This window comes from Muscardinus avellanarius (genome assembly GCF_963383645.1).
Source record: "Muscardinus avellanarius genome assembly, chromosome: 9".
Taxonomy (NCBI): Eukaryota; Metazoa; Chordata; class Mammalia; order Rodentia; family Gliridae; genus Muscardinus; species Muscardinus avellanarius.
This window is the reverse complement of record NC_137795.1, coordinates 7,170,589-7,191,754: the sequence shown is the minus strand read 5'-3', so window position 1 is coordinate 7,191,754 and position 21,166 is coordinate 7,170,589. Positions and strand designations below refer to the sequence as shown.

The following is a 21,166-nucleotide window of genomic DNA, read 5'->3' as shown; positions in this document are numbered from 1 at the left end:
AAGCCAGGCATTTGATGTGAGGAGTTACCTGCTGTCCCAGATAAGTGACTTGCCTGGGACCGACCGCTAGGAGTGGCAGAATGTGGACTGGGAGAGCCATTGTGATGACCCAGAGAGATGAGAAACGAGGAGCGCTTAAGCTACAGAAATACAGGATAGATCAGGACATACTTCAGGGATGGAGTTGATGGGACTTAGCGGTTGATTCGACGTGGAAGGTAGAGGAGACGTTGAGGCAGGTCCGAAGTTTTGCAAAGACCACCTCGATGTGGTGCCATTCATGGAGGTAGGGCCCATGGGAGGGAGAGGAGGTGCGGCTGGATTTCAGTGTCAGAGACAGGAGAGAGGGGGCGATGAGCCCAGTCTCAAACACATTGAACTTAGCAAACACGAGGTCGTTTGAAAATGTAGACTTGAAGTTGAGAAGAATGGCCTTGGCTGGAGTCCTCAACACAGAGGAGGCAGGCGTAGGTGGACTCATGGTGGAACTGTACGGAGGGCGTGAGCAGCTTTTAAGAAGAGAAAGCACCGAGGCTGGAAAGCTGGGGGGTATCGACCTTAAGGACTGGGATGAGGAGGGTGGGACCCTGAGGAAGCTGACGGATGCCAAACTGCAGAAGCACGGTCTCACTAGGTTGCTGAGAATCTTCTAAATTGCTGGAGGCTGCTCTCGAACCTGTGGTCCTCCTGTCTCAGCCTCCTAAGCACTAAAATTGCACCACCACACTCATCTAAACCATAGTCTTATAAAATATTACTTCTGGGGAAACGGGGCAAAGCGAACAAGGGACTCTTCTTATAACTGCATGTGAATCTATGATCATCTCAATGCACATTTCAGGGTAAAGCATGATTCTTGATGTACACTTGAATCACAGTCAGCGTTTGTTGGTCATTGGGCAGTTATTTTCATACTCTGTTGGTGTAAGATAGAGTGTGTGAAATATCTATTTTACTCTGAATTAAAGTTCTGAGGACCCGAAGCTACTGAGTTTAGATTCCAGCATCGCTTTATTAAGATGGTGTCTGTTGATGCTCCTTTGGAAGCGCATTGGTTGGAAGCTGTACAGCAAATATAGGCGAGGAAGGCCTGTTTCAGGCCAAGAAGTACCTCAGGAGAATTCAGACTTATTAAAAATTATCATGGATCCTCAGAAGGGTAATAAATTTCAATTCAGATAACCCAGAGTAGAGAAAGAAGGGTTTTCTCCTTTATATCCTGAGTGGAGGGACAGGAAGGGAGGCCTGTAGAATGGCAGCTCATACCATTTTCCATGGTAAGTGCGCCCGAGTGATGTTTGTGGCTTAGTATGGCCCCACATTACGTAATTACACACCCGGATTGCTCATTTGTCTTGAGGACTGTCAAGTGTGTCTGAGCTGCACGCCACGTGGAATGTTTTTCTGGATAATGTCATCTTGGTCCCATGTGAGATGTATTTCGTAGAAGACAGAGTGAATCATCAAGACGTCTGTGGATTTACCTAAAAAAGCTGGGATCACTGGGCGTGGTGGCGCACACTTGTAATCCCAGCGCTTGGGATTACAGGAGAGAGGAGGATCGCACAGGCTCGAAGCCAGCCTCAGCTATTTAGTGAGGCTCTCAGAGACTTAGTGAGACCCTGTTTTCAACTAAAGTAGAAAATAGGTCTGGGAGCATAGCGCAGAGGTAGAAAGCCCCTGGGTTCCACCCCTAGCACCACACACACACACACACACACGCACACACACACACATCTGGGAATGGGTGGGTAGACCAGGCGAAGAATTATCATGGGAAACGTGCGAGTAGTGTTAAAAGTATATTAGTTAAATACTCAGGATTCTGTGCACAGCTGAGTGAACAAGAAGTGTACTAGAAAGCGATATTTTATATCTGCCACCAATTAAAGTTACATGCCATAAAAATACTCTGGCTCCTGCAAAACAAGCGCCCGCGTGGGTTGAGTTTCACTTGGAATCTCTGGCTCTCTGGACGTTTGCCAAGTACTTTGTAAAGTGCTGCATACAAAAAATCCAATAGGCTTTGGTTTTCCTGATATTTACCTAGTGCGTATTGACTGTAACTTGGAGTTTTATTTCCTTCCAGTGGTATAATTTGACTTTATAGCCCACCGCGGTAATTACAGTTTAACACAAAAATTAAAGCCATCCTTTCAGTGTAAAGGATGATCCCTGTAACAGGTATCTTAATCTAATAACCTTTATTTCTTCAACATGCACTTATTGAATAATTATGTTCCAGGCATGTACCAGGAAGATGAATAAAATGTGGGTGTTTCTGCCCTAAAGTAGTTTATACCCAAGTGTGTATCTCCCCAAACCCGGTACAACGCCCTCTTTGTTGGTTTCCTGTTTGTGACACAGTAAAAGAACGGCCTGTCTAAAAGCGCTTCAACTTTTTCTTTGACTGTTTTCACAGTTTGCTATAAGAATATTAATTTTGCTTTATATGCAATTATCACTGTTTTCAGAATCTACTAAATCTGTAGCATTTTGTGAGTTTGTGCATTTACTGGCAGCTTATAAATTCCCATTTTATTGGTAAAGAAAGACAGTTACACAAATATGTTTATTCCACTTTAATAAGTAGGCAAATAGCCTATAAAGTGTCTCTGTGCTTTTGTCTTCATTCCATACACACAGGCATTCACATTGCTCTGCGTTCTGTACAAAATGTGCAGATGCTCAGTGGCTCCTGCCTAGACCTTATACCTACTCACTGGTTTTGCAAGTTCACTCTGACTTTGTGGGTACCGGTTACATCACCTGCTCATCTTTAGATGTCCAGTAGGTATGTTATTCTCCCTCCCCTTCCCATTAAGCCTCAAGGCTAAGTGTGGACCAAAGTTCAGATTTGCTTTCTCTGTCTCTGCTGGAAGAAGTCCGTTAGAAGCAGGCTCTGTGATTGGAGGGGGCTGATCTACCTCTTCTTCTGAGGGCTCAGGTTCCAGGCTGATAAGCATTAAAAACCCAGCTTATCATTAATTATGCCTTGGGGTAAGTTGATATATTAGCAAGTTACAATAGTTATCTTAGAGAAACCATACTTTTTTGCTTTTGTTGGGTAAAATTTAAACATCTAGCATAAAAAAAGAATAAAATTCTGTGTTATAAATCATAGCCAGAAGGTTTTTGAGAGGATGATCTGATTTTCTTTGAAATAGTATTTGAAAGCTTTACCTAAGCAGTTACTATACTTGCCTCTGGTTTTAGTAGTTCCTCCCTTAGGCATGTATAAAATGTGTGTGGTAAAGATCTTTAAACCCATATTTGCATAAGTAAAAACATTTTAATTTTTTAGCATATGAAATATTAAAGTTGGGAAGATGTTCAAAAGCTGGGTACGGTGGCACACACCCATGATCCTAGTACTTGGAAGGCTAGGATAGGAGGATCCTGAACAGATTCAAGGACAGCACAGAGTGACTTAGCAAGACGGTTCAAAATAGAAGGTAAAATAGGGCTGGGGTCTAGCTCACAGGAGAATGCCCCTGGGTTCAATTTCTAGTACCCCCTTACTCCATACAAGATACTTACATGTTGGAGAGACTATGTCTCATTTTATAAGCGAAGTCTGGAAATAAGGAATTGGCTAGTTGAGAGGCAGAAGGAGTCCTGATCTATTTCTTCTATCAAAAATGTCTGTTACTGCTATTTTTTTATTTTACACTTGTTCTCAACACACATTATAAGGTATACATGGTTTCTAGGTGGTTACAGACATTAACACACAAACACACACACATTTGTAGAGTATATCAAGGCACTAATCAGCTGTTTGATTTCTGAATTACAACCTTTTGTCTAGCTTTCATTTTTTCTCACTTAAAGAGTATTTGACATTTTTTATTCATTAAAGAAATAGAAGACTTTGGGGCTCAGTCTGGGGTTCAGTGGTAGAGGGTTTGCTCAGCATACGTGAGCGCCTTCGTTCAAAACTCAGAACCCCTCTCGTCCCCCAAAAAGGACTAGAAATAGCACAGATTTTTATCATGATGGGGATTATCAGTTCAGGCAGGAATCAGTGAATTCTTAAAATTTATAACTGCTAAAATTAGTGGATGGATGTTTGAGGGAGAGCAGGATATTCATATCATATCAAAGATACCTACACCCCCATAAGATGTCTATTATCTACACAGTAAAAGTCATAACTCGACAATGGAGAAATGTGGCAGACGCTGCCTTCAACAGGTCATGAACCTAGCACCACCAGTGGCCGTGGATCGCATGTGCCTCCCAGTTGAGCCAACATAATGGAGATGAGTTTTGTATAAAATCTATTGTTTGCTTTGTAGCTTTGAAATTCCTTAGAATAAAATATTCAGACTTGATTTTTTTTTCTGAGTCTGCAAAAAAAAATGTATGATGTTACTGGGTCACTTCCAATGTAGCCACTTTTTTTCTTTTTTTCTTTTTGAGATTTTCTTTTATGAAAAGTCTCAATACATTTGATTTTTTAGGGTAAAAAAAAAACTCAAAAAAATTTTCAAATTATATTCCAGCAAGAATTTGGTATTAATAAATATAAAAGGAAATATTCACAGAAACCTAACTTAAAGATTTGCTTCAGAACATGTAAAATTTCCATTGGTTGGTGACATTCTGTTTTTTTATTAGTTCCTAAAAAGAAACTGATGCCTGACTAGCAAGTTAGTTAAAATATATTGTTAATATTCTATGGGTGTTGTTTCCTTGCTATGCATTTAACATTGAAAAATTGGGTTGCAAGTTTATGATATTGGTGACTTGAGTGTCTAAATATGACTATGAAACATTTTTGAAAGAAGTTAGACATTGCTTTCCTTTGATAAATTTAGTTACTTTCACTTTAAAATTTTTTCTATTTCTTAGAAATGTATTTAGGTTATATCTAAAAGTATAAGCTGTTTATAGACATCACTGTGACTTAAAAATAAATTTAAATAATTTAATTTATTTAAAAATAAATCCTTCTCTATGATATACTTTGCAGAATCGTGTGTGTTATCTGCACATACGTATACACATACTTAACATATGCACGTGTTTATGTGGGAGGGAACATTAATGATAAAATCTTAAGGAATTTCATTAGAAGTTTTAAAGACAACTAGCAAAAGACCTAAAAGATCTCCATATGAGGATATAGTTTGTGCAACAAACGTGGTCTTAAAAAGTTATGTGTAAATTGAATTTTGCAATATCATAATTTAAGTGTACTGGGGAAATACCACTATTTCAAGATAGTATTAAATAGCATTGGTGACTGTGGCCTCTCAGTGATTTTTATAATAAGAAAATTTACTTTTCTTAGCTGCCGGCAAACTTCACTATTTGTCGAATGTTTTCCTTATTCTCTTTTGGTGGTACTGGGGTGGAACCCAGGGGCTTTTCTACCTCCGGGATACACTCCCAGACCTATTTTCTATTTTATTTGGAAACAGGGTCTCACTTAGTTGCTGAGAGCCTCACTAAGTAGCTGAGGCTGGCTTCGAACCTGTGTTATTCTCCTGTCTCAGCCTTCCAAGCGCGGGGATTACAAGTGTGCGCCACCACGCCCGGCCTTGTTCCACTTATTCTTGACGTGTGCAGATCGCCTGTGCTGTTGAACTGGTATTGCTGTCTTTTGATGCACTTTGTATATCGGCTCTAATCAGTAAGGCTGATTAGAGCCAGTTGTCCTGTAGGATCTGGGGATGTATAGAATTCTTTTCATAGCAATTTCAGTCTACCAGCAAATTATTTTGCTTCATATCTGAAAAAGCTATGAAGTTTTCAGTTTGCAACTCTTAAAATAGGCTACATACTTTCTAAGACACATTTGCATTACTTTGGAGATGTAACCTAAATTTTCAAATGTTTCAGAAAGTCATTAGTTTTGACCTATTATTATTCGTTTTTAATTAACATATGAATTGATTATTACTAAATAAGTTTAAAATTATTAGGTTTTAAACTTTCGATATTGGCTTTGAAAGCTCAATCCTAAATTAAAGTATATTTGATATGAAACAGGGAACATTGCTACAAATATCAAATTAGACAGTAAGCTGAAAATGCTTTCCTCTTTGGCTGCTGCAGGGGCCCGCCCTTTTCCATTCACTACTGATGTTTTTAAATGCCGATCATTCTGGCTCTACTTTCTCCAGTTTTGTTCTTTAATCACTACAGGCTGGCTTCTGATGCACACTGCCTCTTCCTTGGCATCTCAGCAGATCAGTGTAGCCTCCTAGTTTCCATATCGAGGAAACAATTTCTAATACCTGTCTTTCTTGACTTTTCTGAAACAGATGATACTATGGGCTCTCGGTGGATTCCTCCTCCTCCTCCTCCTCCTCCTCCTCCTCCTCCTCCTCCTCCTCCTCCTCCTCCTCTTCTTCTTCTTCTTCTTCTTCTTCTTCTTCTTCTTTTGTGGTACTGGGGTTCCTGGAAGCCCCCTACCTCCGGGCTACACTCCCAGACCTATTTTATAGGTTTTATTTGGAAACAGGGTCTCTTAAGCCAGCGCGGCTGGCTTCGAACCTGCGCGATCCTCCTGTCTCCGCCTCCCAAGTGCGGGGATTACAAGCGTGCGCCACCACGCCCGGCCTTTCTCTTCTTTTTTGTACTTATTTCTTACTTTCGGTGCTGGGAGTCGAACCCAGAGGCATTCTATCTGCAAGATACATCTCAGCCCTTTTTATTTTGAAGCAGGGTCTTACCAAGTTGCTAAAGGTTTCACTAAGTTGCTGAGGTGGGCCTTGAACCTGGGATCCTCCTTTCTCTTCTAAAATTCTGTATGTTTTTGGCTTCTGATTGTACAGTTCTCTCCAGATTCTCTCATGCTAGTCTTCTCTACCTTTCTGGGATCTCCTCTTTCCCTCAGGAGGAATGAAAAAGATGAGACTTAATAGCTTGGTTGCTGTTCTGCCTAAATTAGGCACAACTATCCAGAAGTCACGTTATATAAGGGAAGAGTTTATGTTGTCTTTTAAAAATTAATTTATTCAGTTTCTTTAGTTAGGAAATAATTTTCCTTTCTAGGCCCATTCTTTACCTTTAATTTGACATGAATTTGCATTTTTCCCTTTAAGTAGCCTCCACGGATATGTAGGCTATCTGAATTTAAATAACTCTGTTAAGAAAATTTATGTTGGGCCTTTAGGTAAAATTCAATATTTTCCTAAAGAGGAATCTGTCTTGTCACCTAATTGCTTGGGACAAGTAAACATTTTTATTTTATAACTTTTATAATATCTGTTCCTCTCAGTACAGAGTATATTTATAGTATTGCTAATCACTTTTCAGTGATTTTCGATGTGCAGGGCATCTTTCAGCGTGAAAGTGCATCCTTTTTTTTTTTTAAATTCAGAGCTTTGTTTAAGCATTAAGATGCTCCTTTTTATTTTATTTTATTATTTTATTTTGTTTTTGATACTGGGGCTCGAACCCAGAGGCATTCTACCTCTGAGCTATACCCCATCCACAACCCCCTTCTTAAAAAAAATTTTAAATTTGAAACAAGGTCTCACTAAGTTGCTGAGGTTGGCCTCCTGTCTCAGCCTCCCAAGTACTGGGTTCACAGGTACGCACCACTTCACCTGGCTTTTTTATTTTATTTTATTTTATTTTGGGATTTGTTTTTTTTTTCTTTAATCATAGAACTTTAAAGTAGCTGAGATCAATAACTTTTGCTTCATACTCAAGAATTCTCCAAATGGGTCTCTACCTGTGAATGTCTCTTCCTGGCTTGCATACTTCTATTCACTTTTGCCTGAAAAATTACTAAGAGTGCACACTTTATGAATAAGCGTGCTAGAATCCACCAGAAGAATGGCTCAAGCCCCAAATAAAGATCCATTTCCCAAGGAGAGCGAGGGCAATAAATCAGGTGACAGGGTGGGAAGGGACAGTGGTGCGCCTGTGCGTCAACTTTGGGTTTCTGAATGTTAATGTTAAGTTTCCTTTACAAAAGGCCAGTGTTTGTAGAGCTTAGCTCGTCAGCCATATCCCGTGTCAACTGTCAGGCCATGTTTAGTATGTGGAGACGTATTAATCTGCCATGGCCACCACTGTAAGAGGCTGGGATAAAGCGAGGACTGGAGCAGATGAAGAGGGATTAACCGTGTGGATTGAGCAAACTCTTCAATCACGGAGCCAGTGACTTTACGAAGGATTAGCTGCTGCCTTTGCACATATTGATTACTGGTTTGCTACTCAGAACGGAGGATGACACCGCGCACGCAGTTGCCGCGCGGCGCGCCCCGCCAAGTGCACATCCTTCATATTAATGGATTTGTCATAGGCATTATAGAAACTGACAGATTTATTGGAGTAGCAGTTGCTGGAACTGTTATGGTTAAGGTTGTGTCAGCATATCTATTAAAACTTCAGGGTTTTAGAAGTTTATGGCATAGCCGTAAAATTTATTTCCCAAGTGGAATTTGGAATACCAGTTATAGCCTGGCACAATTTTTATGCATATTTTTACATCCGTTTGAAGGCGTGAAAGTTGAAGTAGAGCAAAAGAAAAAAATCCATTATTTTGTTATTTGTGAATGTAAGTCGAGTGTCCCTTATCCGAAATGCTTAGGACTACAAGTGTCTTTGATCTGGGATTTATCTTTTTAAATTTTAGAATATTTGCATATATGTAATGAGCTATCTTGGGGATGGGATCAGATCTAAACATGAAATGTGGACAGGGTATACAAGATCTGGTCTGTGTTTCATATATACCTTATGCACATAGGCTACAGGTAATTTATATACTATTTTTACTGCAGCTGTATTTTGAGGTCAGATGAGGATTTGGTCACATGTGAGGGTCAGAGCTGCTCACAAAGTTTTGGATTTTGGAGCCTCTCAGATTTCTGGCTCAGGCTTGCTCACTGTATTACCAAATCTGAATGCATTTCACTTTGAAAAACCTTGTGTCACCCTAAGAAATTTAGTAGTAAGTGTTCAAATGATCTGTACTAGGAAAAAAATGTATTTCTTTAACTTTTGTCTTTGATGCTAAAAGGTGTTTATGCAGAGTTGTTTGCGTGCATTTTTCTAACCCTCTGTTCCCCCATATGCTATAAAATTACGATGCACCCAATTAAAATATTCATATTGAAACCTAATAAATAATTAATTTTAAAAGTGTTTATAGTTCTTTTAAGAAACTGGTCTTCTTGCAGGTATTTTCTTTGTCACAAGGAGGCGGCTCTTCCGTCTTGCAGGGTGAGCCGGACGTTTTCTAATACGGTCCTGAGGGGCCGACAGGTAGAAAATAGCAAAGAAGCCCCACATTCCAGGCGTCTCGCTCTTGTCTCCTCAAAGCTCTTCTTCAGTGGAGACGGTCCCTAATCAAGAGTTCCTCAAAGGCCAGGATTGTCACTTTATCCCTGGCCCTACCACGGCGCCCAACTTTCTGGGCCCTTAATAAACGTTTGATGACCTTGCAGTGTGGTAAGCAACTAGTTCCTTAGTACTATCTTTGATTATGGTAGTTTCCTTTGACATTACTGTGAAAGATGTATTAAATGTTTAAGAACTATTTTAATGACTCAGAATTAAGTAGCCTGTAAGTAAAAATCAGCTGCATGGTCATTAATACATCTGGCCCTCCCCTTCACTCTGAGTTTTGTGCTGATTGCAGAGCTGTGCCCATCAGTGTTCTTGTGGTTTTGAATTGGACATCATTCTCGTAGAGCATTTTTACAAATTCTATAAACGTGTGTTAAGTTAGTTTCTTAAGTATGCCATTTTAAGCCGTGTGGACAGTTTACTTTAAAATAGTTCTCCTTTTGACTTCACTCTAGATTTCGAGGCATCCTCCCAATTTCAGAATCTCTCTCTTGCTAAGAGTCTACTGAAGAGCTGGGCGTGGTGGCGCACACTTGTAATCCCAGAATTGAGATTACTGTGGATGGCAGACTAGAGAAAATGTCAAAGACTTGTTATTTGGGGAGGGGTACTAGGATTGGAACCAGGGGCATTCTGCATCTGAGTATAGGGCTGAGCTACACCCTCAGCCTTGTTTTATTTTGAAACAGGGTCTTGATAAGTTGCTGAGGACCTTGCTATATGACAAGGCTGACCTTGAACCTGTTGTCGTCCTCCCAAGGTCTGGGATTATAGGCATGAACCACCATACCCAGCTCAAAGATTTTTGATTTAAGTAAAAATTAGGAAGCTGCCTTCTTAAATAAAAGCAGGAAATGAGTGTTAAAGCATGAAAACAGGGAATTAATTTGCTTTAATAAAATCAAGTCATCAAGTAATCAGAACAGGACTGTGAATTGTGCAGGCCTTCATTTAGCTATGTTTACCTTTTATTATTTAAGATAGAGGATCACGGGTGTATTCATTTCGGGTCACCCCCCTATGCCATTTTGGCATGGGGCTGTATTTCTATTTTCTGTATTTCTATCTTTCTAATAAACTTCTTTAAATCTTCAAAAAAAAAAGATAGAGGATCATTTTATGTTTGAAATTACTTTCAAGCTACATGTCTTTTAGTTTAGTTTTTTTAAACTTATTTCAGTCACCCCTCAATCATAAGGTTCTTTGGGAGATGGAAATAAAGGGACAATAGTTTATGTGCCTATTTTCTTTCTTTAAGACAAGGCCAGAAATGTAAGCCATATTGTACCATACATTAAAGAAGGCATTACAACTTTGTATATTCCTATTTCAGATACAACCTGTATTATTAATGGTTTGGCATTTTTTGAGCATAGAATAGAAAAAATAATTGAATAAAATGAATTTTAAAATGTTACAAATTAAAAAGTGTTATACATATTCTTAAAACAATTTGAAAAATGTATAGCTTAAAACACAACATAAAGCAATTGTGATAATAAATAAATGAATGAATCATCCTGTGGCCTATTTGAAAATAAAACATTTGAGCGGAAAGCAGCTAAAGAATTCAGTATGAATTATATCCATTTATTTCTAAGCAATTTGCTGGAGGAATCTGCATACGAAAAGAGCTTCCTTTTTGTCCATAAATATCAGTTTTCCCAGCACTGATTTGTTTCATGTTTGTGTATATGCAAGAAGGAAATTTTTTTAAAAAAGCATTGCTTTAGGAAGCAAAATTGATCTTGTAGAAGATTGGAAAAAATATACTCTAAAAGTTTACCTGCATGACATTTTACAATATATCATTCTGCTAAGGAATTAATTTAAAATAACAGTGATTACTTCAATGTCAGAGGATGGTAATTCAAGAATGTTGTCTTCTACAACTTCTAGAGATGCCACTTGCTTATTCCATCAAGAGTAGAGCATAGCATTTCAGAAAATGGGCTTTCTAGGCAGGCTGACTTGGGGGCCTGGTTCCACTTACTGAGTGTGACCTTGATTTCCCATTGGTAGCATTGAGCTAATAATCCCTGCCTCATGGGGTCGTGTGAGAATGAAATGAGATGATGACTGTATCAGGCTTAATTTGTGGTGAAGACTCCATAAAGGTGAGCTATTGCGGTCGCTACCTCATTGAGCCAGGCTGGGGTTTGCAATCATGCCTTGATAGTGCTTCCAAAAAGGCATCTTTAAGATTGTAGTGTAGAGACATGAAAAAGGTTGTGTTGGACACAGAGGTACCACAGGCAAGGAAGAGAGAAGTAGAACCAATTATTGATTGCTATTGTTTAAATTTTACACATAAATTATTTGACTTTTAAACCTCCTGCAAGAAATTTTCGGTGAAGTTGGATTTTATTTTTCCTGGTTGCTTATTTTAGGTAATATTTAGAAAAGGTCCAGATGTATAATATACCCTGGTAAATATTTGCTTACAAATGAATTGAGTATTCTTTTTTATTTATTCTAATTGTATAGTAATTTATTTATATACTGTTAAGTATTTTTTCACACATCAGATCTTTTTTTGGGGGGACAAATGTCTATAAGTAGACGTTTGTATTCTTAACTGATGCTTAATTTTTATGTTTTTGTCCTAGTGATTTGTCTTTTTAGCTTTCTTACTGTTTTCTGTAGACCAAGAGACTTGTGACAAATTTGCATTTAAAAATAGTAGCAATAATAACAACTAACATTTCTTTTTTTTAAGTGCTTTTATTGGTGCATTATAGTCCCACATCATAATGTTAATCATGCTGACAATGACATCCATGTACACAGTCCTTGGTGCCCCAGCCACACGCCTCCCCATTTCCTCCCACTGAGATTAACGATGGTGTATTCACATAGATGCACATAGTCGATGTTAATATTTCCATTAATGACCTCAGTCTTCCTCTTCCACTTCCCTTAGACCTTCTCCCTGGCTCCGCTGAGGTTTCTCCTCCATTATCTGGAAGTCCCTCTTGTATCCCTGGTCATCCTAGATGCCATGTCTCCTATTATCTATAGTCAGAGATTTGAAAACTAAAGCTTAATGAATCCAAGCAACTTGCTAAGTCATAGAACTAGTAGTTAAGCTGCAATTTGAATGGAAGACCCAGGGTTTTAACTACAGCTCGAAAATGCAGTCTCAGATTTGAGGCACCGTAGTTATGGAAAAGAAAAGCTTTAAAACCTAGTTCATAATTGTATATATTAGATTTTGTAATAGAATCCCTGTGGAAATTTTTTTGATATATTTAGAAGTATGTTTATAACCTAGGGAGAAATGTGTATTTCATTCTAAACTTCTACTTCACCTTCTTAAAAGTGTTTTTGCATCGTGCAGACTTTTTAAAAAGGCTGTTGTTTTTCAGAATTCAAGTAATGTTTTCTTGCACAGGGTGGATGATTAAGATATAGGCAGATTAAAAGTAGCTGAAAAGTTATTCTGTGTAGAGGATACAATTCAGTTTAGATTCCTTCTGAGAAATATAAAGATTTGCTATTAAAAAGAAGCAAGATGAGAAACCATGGAGAGTGCCTGATATAACAGCTATATAAAGTGAAAATTTCTCATATGGAGCCTTATTTTTGAATGATTGATTTGGTGTATTCCTATGCTCTCATCCCTGAAAATAACTGAAAGATTCTTACAGAGTTTTCCAAAAATCAGTAACTCTGGAATTTTTAAATAAAAAAACCCATACTTTAAAATTCTATAAGGAATAAGTTGAATATATTGTGAAAACATAATACTTAATGTTATGTAATTAGATAAGGCACTAGTAGTCGTGGAGTTTTTTAGTGTCTTAAGTTGATGAGAAGACAGCAATCCTATATTAAAGACTTGTAAGTGCACGACCATACTATGAATATGTAACGATATATTAAATATGTAAAATTAATATATTAAACATGTGGATATGAAAATTTTAGATATTAAAATGTAAATATATAAGAAGATTGTGTAATAAGGCTGTCTGATTATATACTTAGACATACTATAAAGTCAAAGAAGCAATTTTATTTATTTATTTATTTATTTATTTTAATTTTTTATTGGTGCACTGTATTCATACATCATAGTGGGATACAAACTTTTGTAGACATACATGCACACATCGCCCAGTCAGCCCCCACCCGATCCCCACCCCATTCTCTCCCCATCCCTCCCTCCCATGCTTGGCTTAGTGGTTGACATCTAGTATTATAGCAATTTATCCAAACTTAAAAATGATAATCTCACATAACAGTTTCATTTGTCTGATACCAAGCTTTTGATGACTTAAAGATAACATTTCAATATTTCTTTTTACTTTCTTTGTTACCAGAGAATATTTTTTTTCTATTTTTTTTTTTGGTGAAACTATCATATATTTATATATTTATTTTTCAGAAAAAAAAATCTATCCTAATATGGAATATGGACTCGATACCCACAACGATCTTGAAAAAGAACAAAGCTAGAAGATATATATTTTCTGATTTCAAACCATATAAAGCTACAATAATTGAAACAGTATAGTACTGTTCTAAAGGCAGATATATAAACCATTGGAGTTAAATACAAGCCTAGAGCTAAACTCTTCCCTATATTGTCAAGTTATTTTTGACAAGGTTTCCACGAACATTTGGTGGTGGAAATAATAATCTTTTAACTAAATATTGTTAAAAAATAATAATTACATGGAAAAGAATAAAATTGGACCCTTACCTAATCCCATATACAAATATTAACTCAAAATAGATAAAAGACCTAAATATAAATCTTAAGACTATAAACTTTTAGGAGAAAATCTGGGTCATAAAACCTCACAACATTGAAATTGGCAGTGATTTCTTGGATATGATTTCAATGGCACAGGCAACAGAAGAGTATACAAACTCCCTAAAAAATAAAAAAAAATATTGTATATCCAAAGACAATGTAAACAGAGTTAAAAGTTACTAATAGAATGAGATAAAATATTTCCAAATGCTTTATCTGAAGGTATATTAATATTCCAACTAGAAATCCTAAAAATCAACAATAAAGGCAAACAATACAATTTAGAGATAGGTAAAAGACTAACATAAGTAATGAATCTCCACAGATAACCAATCTTAGTTGTCTGTTGGATGGAAAATCTTGTTTCTCTGGTTCTGGTGAGTGTTACCTATTTCTTCTTTGTAGTTAATCTCTTTGAGTATTTTCTCTAGTGCTGGTTTTGAAGACATAAATTCCTTCAGTTTCTGTTTGTCATGGAAGCTTCTTATTTCTCCATCTAATTTGATAGAAAGTTTTGCTGGGTAGGAAATTTTTGGCTGGAAGTTGTTTTCTTTCAGAGTTTGGAATATGTTACTCCAAGCCCTTCTGGCTCTCATGACTTGGTTTGGGAAGTCTGGAGTGATTCTAATTGGTTTGCCTTTGAATGTCACTTGGCCCTTTGTTTTTGTTGCCTTTAAGATTCTCTGCTTGGCTTCCACATTGGTCATTTTGACAATTATGTGGCGTGGGGATCCTCTTCTCCGATCCTGTCTAAAGGGAGTTCTATAAGTTTCCTGGACCTGTGTATCGACCTCTTGCTCTATGTTTGGAAAATTTTCTGCTATTACTTCCTTGAAGAGATTGTTGATCCCTTTGGTTTCACTTTCTTTTCCCTCCTCTATTCCAATTATTCTTAGGTTAGCTCTCTTAAAATGGGCCCATATTTCTTCAATATCTGATTCCTGCTGTCAGATATTTTTTTCTAGATTAGAAACTATGCGTTCATTTTTGGAATGATCATCTTCTAAGAGCGAGATTCTGTTCTCCATGTGGTCTAATCGGTTGTTTGTGCTTTGACTTGAGGCCTTTACTTCATTAATTGCATCCTTTATCTCTTTTTGGCTCTCTCTGAGTTCTTTTCGAAGCACCTCTATTATTTCTACAGTTATTTTCCTGATTTGATCTTCTAGAAATCTCTAATTTTCTGTTTTATCGGGTTCTGATATTGTGGGGTTGTGGGCATTCATTGCTCCAGTATTATTCCTCTTTCCCATGATTTCGGAAGTTTGTGCCTTCTCTGGGTTCTTCCCTTGGGTCACTATGACTTCACTTAAGGTGTTCTGGATCTCGAGTCAGTAGTATCTCAGACCCCACTACTCCTTTACTGGGTTGTATCACAGAGTCTCCGACCCAGGGAGTGGATAGAGGCTGCTTTAAACTATGGGGGGTGCCAGGTTGCACATTCTCCTATGGTGTGATATCTCTGCCACCGCCACTCCCCCACTGGGTCAAGTCCCAGGGAGTACAGTACTGGGATTTCTCCTCTGTGGCCCGCAATTTGACTCACTGTTCTTGAGTACGCAGATGTAGCCGTACTGAACTTGGTGAATTCGCTGCTGCTGCCGCCGGTGGCAGTATGGCGCCGCTGTCACGCCCTCGGCCGTGAGGCTGGCGTATTTCTTCTTGGTTTTGATTTCCACTCTGAATCCCTGCAGCGTGTGCTGAGCTCAGCCACTGGGAGCTTTAGATGTTCCTTCGCTGAGAAATCCCGCCTGGCTGTTCCGCATCGGCTCACCTCGGCTTGCTGTAGCCGTCCGGTGAAATCGCCGCTGCCGCCGGCAGTATGGCGCTGCTGCCGCGTCCTCGGGGGTGAGGCCAGTGTATCTCCTCTGTGGCTCTGAGCTCTGTTCTCAGTCCGCTTTCTCTCTGGAGCCTGGTGATTTTTTTGTTTCTCTGCTGATGGTGTTCTCTGGCTATGAAAGGCACTGATTTTGTGGTAATGGAAATTGGTTGTTAGCGGGGCTCTTAAGCCCCGCTTTTCTCGGTCGCCATCTTCCCGGAAGTTCCAAAGAAGCAATTTTAAGTGGATGGGAAGGGAAAATTTAACTCTCTAGCTAATATAATTCACACATACTTTTGGCCTGTGACTTTTGTGTACTATTTTAGTGGATATTAATAAACATTCTATTTTAGACTTCTTGTAATTATTCTAGGATTTTACCATTTGAATTTCATATACTTTGGTAGATTTCTATGAATATTAGTCCTCAGCAGCCACAATAAGTAAAGAAATAAATATTTGATATAAAATAGAAGCTTTTGATTGGCTTCTGAATATACACAATCTGTTGGATCATGTTCATGAGCCCATAACTTAGATATAATACTGACATCCATTGTTGTCTTTATGGTCCCAAATAGATATACTATTAGATATACTTACTAAATAGATAGACTTACTAAAGATATAGTGGAATTCTCCCGAGGCTATTGGCATCTCATTTCATGGAGTAGAGTTAATAAAGGCAAACTTGACTTATCCTAATGGTTATTCAGTTTTTGCTGGGGAACTTTCAAAGTGACTTGCTACTTTTGAGAGAAGGGAGGAGACGGGCAGTTGTAGGAGCCGTGATTGCAGCCTCTGTGTTTGCCCCGTTGTTACATAGGCGGCCTATCAGCCTGCGAGGCCCCACACATCCCCACGGTGGGCCCTCCTGAGAATTCTGTGGTTCCGCTAATTGGAAGTTTACCATCTTTGTGTCTAAGCATGGAATGAGCCTTTCTCGTTTCTGTTTTTAAAGGAAATGTCATGATAGCCTTAGAGATCACCGGGATTAGCGTAGTGCTTGGTTAATCCCCCCGAAGGCAGCAATCGTGGTGGGTAAACAAGCACGTTGAAGGTCTAATGTGAAGCAGCAAAGCCAGTCGTCTTTCCCAGTTACTGCAGTTATTATTTTCTTAAAGATTATTGTTTGATACATCTACCAAATACATAAAAAATGTCCTTTTTGCCACACACACACAAAAAAAAAAAAAAGAAAAAGAAAAGAATAAAGGAATAACACAAGGATTTGAAATTCCAGGTTTCCATGTGGAGGATCAAGTCACTAGAATATGAAAAATATTGAATTTATATACTTATCTCATAGAAATTCCAAGCTAAGATTTTATCTGGAAATTAAACCTTTAAAATGATAACAAAAACAAAAACAAAAAAAAAACACAGTTATATGCTAGAGCTAAAGGAAGCTAACCAATTGCTCTACAAAATTATGTGGTAGACAAGTTCTGCATTTGATATCATTGAATGTTGAACCCATTTTGGACTCTGGCCATTTGTTAAAAGACAAGAAAAAGACTAGTGTGGTCGTATTTCATGGGAGAGGCTTAAAAATGACTAAGTCGTGCCCCCAGAGTGAGTGATATCATCCCCCAGAAGGTGCCGGAACAGCACGTAGATACACAAAAGAACAGATTCGTCACTGTGCCTTTCTGTTTTTTTTCCCTAAAGGAGGCAGATTTTCAGGGAGCACTGGATAATTTTTTTTTTTTTTTCTGAAAAGGGGGCAGTTAGCCAAATAAGTTTGAGAGTTGGTGACCTAACCTCTTTTTCATGTTTTAAATAAGAAAACTGAATTCTAGAGAGGCCAAGTGACTTCCTTAAGGTCACAGAACCGGGATTTGATTACAGACTTCTTTAGTCTCTACCATAGGTTTTGAAGTCATTATCAATGGAGGGCTAAACTTCTGGATAGCTGCTGTATTGCTAAAATATATTTATATCCAAGTTATATCTAGATTTCTCTCCTTGGTTGGGAGACAAGTTTTTAAGACTCTTAAATACCTTAATAACCTAAGCATATTCAGTTGAGTCTAAGGTTTCTCTGTGAATATAACCAGAGAGAATGAATATTTGATATGGACTAAGAAAAACAAATTTTAGCATTTAATTTTGGGAAAAAATCATTTTATGTTTTACTTGGTCCAAGAATAAGGATATGTCTATTAATGGTAAGAATGTATTGAAGTTCCTGAAGAATTAATCCAATAGAAATGTAAAGAAGCGTATATAACTTTTTAAAAATTTCTTACCTGTCTCTCAGGAATTTATTGCACTTATTTATAATATCATCTAAGTCCTGCCCTTATAGAAATATATTGAAAAGTATCAACCTTTTGAAATCATTCAGTTGCAGTATATTGCTGTATTCTGAGACTATAATATATTAAGGTATAGGAGTTTAGAATTTTTTTTTCTCTTGAGATTTATAGGAGAAGAAGAGGAACTAGTCTGTGGATCTGAAATAAAGCTAATAGGCCTGGATTTAAGCAATTTCAGTCATTAAAAATATACGGGTTCTAGCTGGGCGTGGTGGCGCACGCTTGTAATCCCAGCATTCCGGAGGCTGAGAGGAAGGATTGTGGTTCGAGGACAGCCTCAGTTCCTTAGGTCCTTTGCAACTCAGTGAGACCCTGTTTCAAAAGAAAGAATAAAAAATAGGGCAGGGGGTGTAGCTCAGAGGTAGAATGTCTCTGGGTTCCATCCCCAGACCCGCAAAAATGAATAAATAAATAAATAAATAAATAAATAAATAAAAATACTCGGGTTCTGATGAGACTGACACTTGACTTGTCTAAAATGGATTCTTCACTCTTTCCCTGCCCTCCCCCCCACTTTCCACAGGAAACCAGTTTCCTCCAGTTGCAGCACAGGACCTTCCTTTTGTCCTAAAGGCTGGCTACCTTGAGAAACGCAGAAAAGGTAAGCTAAAAACGGTTTCATCCTTGGATAAAATGTTTGCAGTATCCATGTGGAACCAGTATTTTATGAATGGATTAAAGCATTTAGGACTATGAGAAAATCTGAATGACATTATCCAAACCATAAAATGTCACTTCTACCTTTAAATAATTGTGTTTTTTTCCCCCTGTGGTACTGGGGATAGAATACTAGGGGCATTCTACCTCCCAGATACACCTCCAGTCCCATTTTTTAGGCTTTTTATTTTTTTTGAAACAGGGTCTCACTGAGTTGCGAAGGGCCTCACTAAGTAGCTGAGGCTGTCCACGAACCACTATCCTCCCGGATGATGGGATTACAAGCGTGCGCCACCACGCCTGGCTAAATAATTTTTAATAACAAAAATTAGGTCAGGATTTGGTTGTAAGCCGGCTATCTTGATAAGTGTGGCAGGAGCTGTTTCCTGTGACTTCTGGCTATGCCTGTGCTCTCCAGCATGGATTTCTGATCCTTCCTGCCAAGTGCAGGCCGTCCTGCACCCACCGGGCACGCACCACAGCTGGCTCAGATCAAACCGGCACCTCATCTGCCATTATCTTTGGTTCGTTCCGATGTTCCTCTCTACTGGCCATGATAATTCAAAATCAGAAATGAAATAGGGCACGGTGTGACCATATGGGAACCAAAAAGTGGAAAGTCTCTTTGAATAGTTGAAAATAGAGTTGGGGGTTTAGGAGGGAGGTAAAAACACACCGACCGGGTTATCAGAGACCGCTGCTTTATTTGGACCCAGCACCCTCCGGAGAGTCAGCCGGCTGTGGGGGAAGGGACCGACAGGCAACGCATCTGGACAGTTGTGCATAGTCCTGAATGGCCGGCTGAGTCACACGGATCAGAGGCACCGATGTTTTATAGGCATGCTGATTCTCTCGTGACATCTGTAGTCTCGCGAGGCACCTGGGGTTTCTCGATATCTCCGCTTCTGGCTTCAGGGTTCCGCTGCGAGATCACATGGGGGAGGGACCCAACTTTTCACTCTTCATTCCGGTTCTATTTATATTTCTGTAGTCTGTCCGGGCCCTGCTGTTTATAGGCAATCATCTGCATTTCGTTGCTTTTCTTAGCTGTGTGTGTGTGTGTGTGTGTGTGTGTGTGTGTGTGTGTGTGTGTTGCTAGTGATTGAACCCAAAGGCATTCTACCTCTGAGCTATGGCACTAGACCTATTTTTTATTTTTTATTTTGAAACAGGGTCTCAGTAAGTTGCAGAGGGCCTATGCTCCTGGCTCAGCCTCCCGATTGCTGGGATTACAAGCGTGTGCCGCCGCGCCCTGCTTAGCTGAATTTTGAAGCTGAAAGATTGATAGAAATAATTCAGGTCTGCCCCTTCCCCATCTTTTTTATAACAGATGAGAAACCAAGGCCCATATGAACATGGCGGTGATCTCTAGGCTGTGTAGGAAATGCCCCTTTGAGAATCGTCTCCGGGAAGTTTGGTGGCCAGGCCATTGATTCCGTGCATTGACCACCCCATCTCCGCTTCGTTTCATTCCTTTTAACCTTGTCCAGACTTCGGGTGTTGATTTCTACTGGCTTCTTTTGTTTGGAATAGAAGATACAAATTAGTCATAGAACGTTAGAGTTAAAAGGACACTGAGAAGTTATATTAACTGTTTTTTCCTTTTGCAGTAAGGAAACGACCTTCCATTCATATGGCATGCGCACTAATTAAACAGTTTATTTTTTCCTCCTTTTTTTTATTGTAGATCACAGCTTTCTGGGATTTGAATGGCAGAGGCGGTGGTGCGCTCTCAGCAAAGGAGTGTTCTATTACTACGGCAGTGATAAAGGTAGTGTTGGTGTCCGTTCTCTCAACCTTGATCACATCAGAGTTTGGGGGTTGTTTTTCGGGCCCGTTCCCCTAGGTTTGGGACACAGAGTAAACTGAAGACACATGGAGAAAGAACCACTGAAAGCTTTTAGCAGTTATAGTCTGAGAGTAATTCACAATTCTATTTCAGTATTTGATAAATGCTCCAAAACTTAGAATGTCCTAAAAGTTAACATAAGCACATTTTATTGAATGAGGGAAGAGGGCGAAATGATTCCCTTCCACGGGGCTTGCAGCCGAGGAGACACTATCCAGGCACCCATCATAGAGTTTCTGGGAAAGTGAAGGTCGTTGAGGTGTGAGAATTTTAAAGGCAGGAAAATAAAATATCTTAAAAGAAAAATTCACATAAAATAAAATGTGTACTATACCTTTCTAGGCTCCCTAACACATGTGAAAACATCAGAAATGTATCTACAGAGCTTGCTGTATCCTGGACCCTGTCCTAGCACTTACACTGATTTGTTCGGTTCACAA

At 38.8% G+C, this 21,166-nt stretch overlaps 1 protein-coding gene across 1 annotated transcript in view; it reads left to right on the top strand.

The window, feature by feature from the left end:
• The window catches only part of SKAP2 (src kinase associated phosphoprotein 2), a gene marked incomplete at both ends in the record, with an annotated part of 160,855 nt that overhangs the window by 72,715 nt on the left and 66,974 nt on the right, over positions 1-21,166 (top strand). The window contains 2 exons of the mRNA XM_080701665.1: positions 18,744-18,821; positions 20,565-20,648. Coding sequence (XP_080557791.1) covers positions 18,744-18,821; positions 20,565-20,648 — 162 coding nt within the window. The remainder of the gene's footprint in view (positions 1-18,743; positions 18,822-20,564; positions 20,649-21,166) is intronic.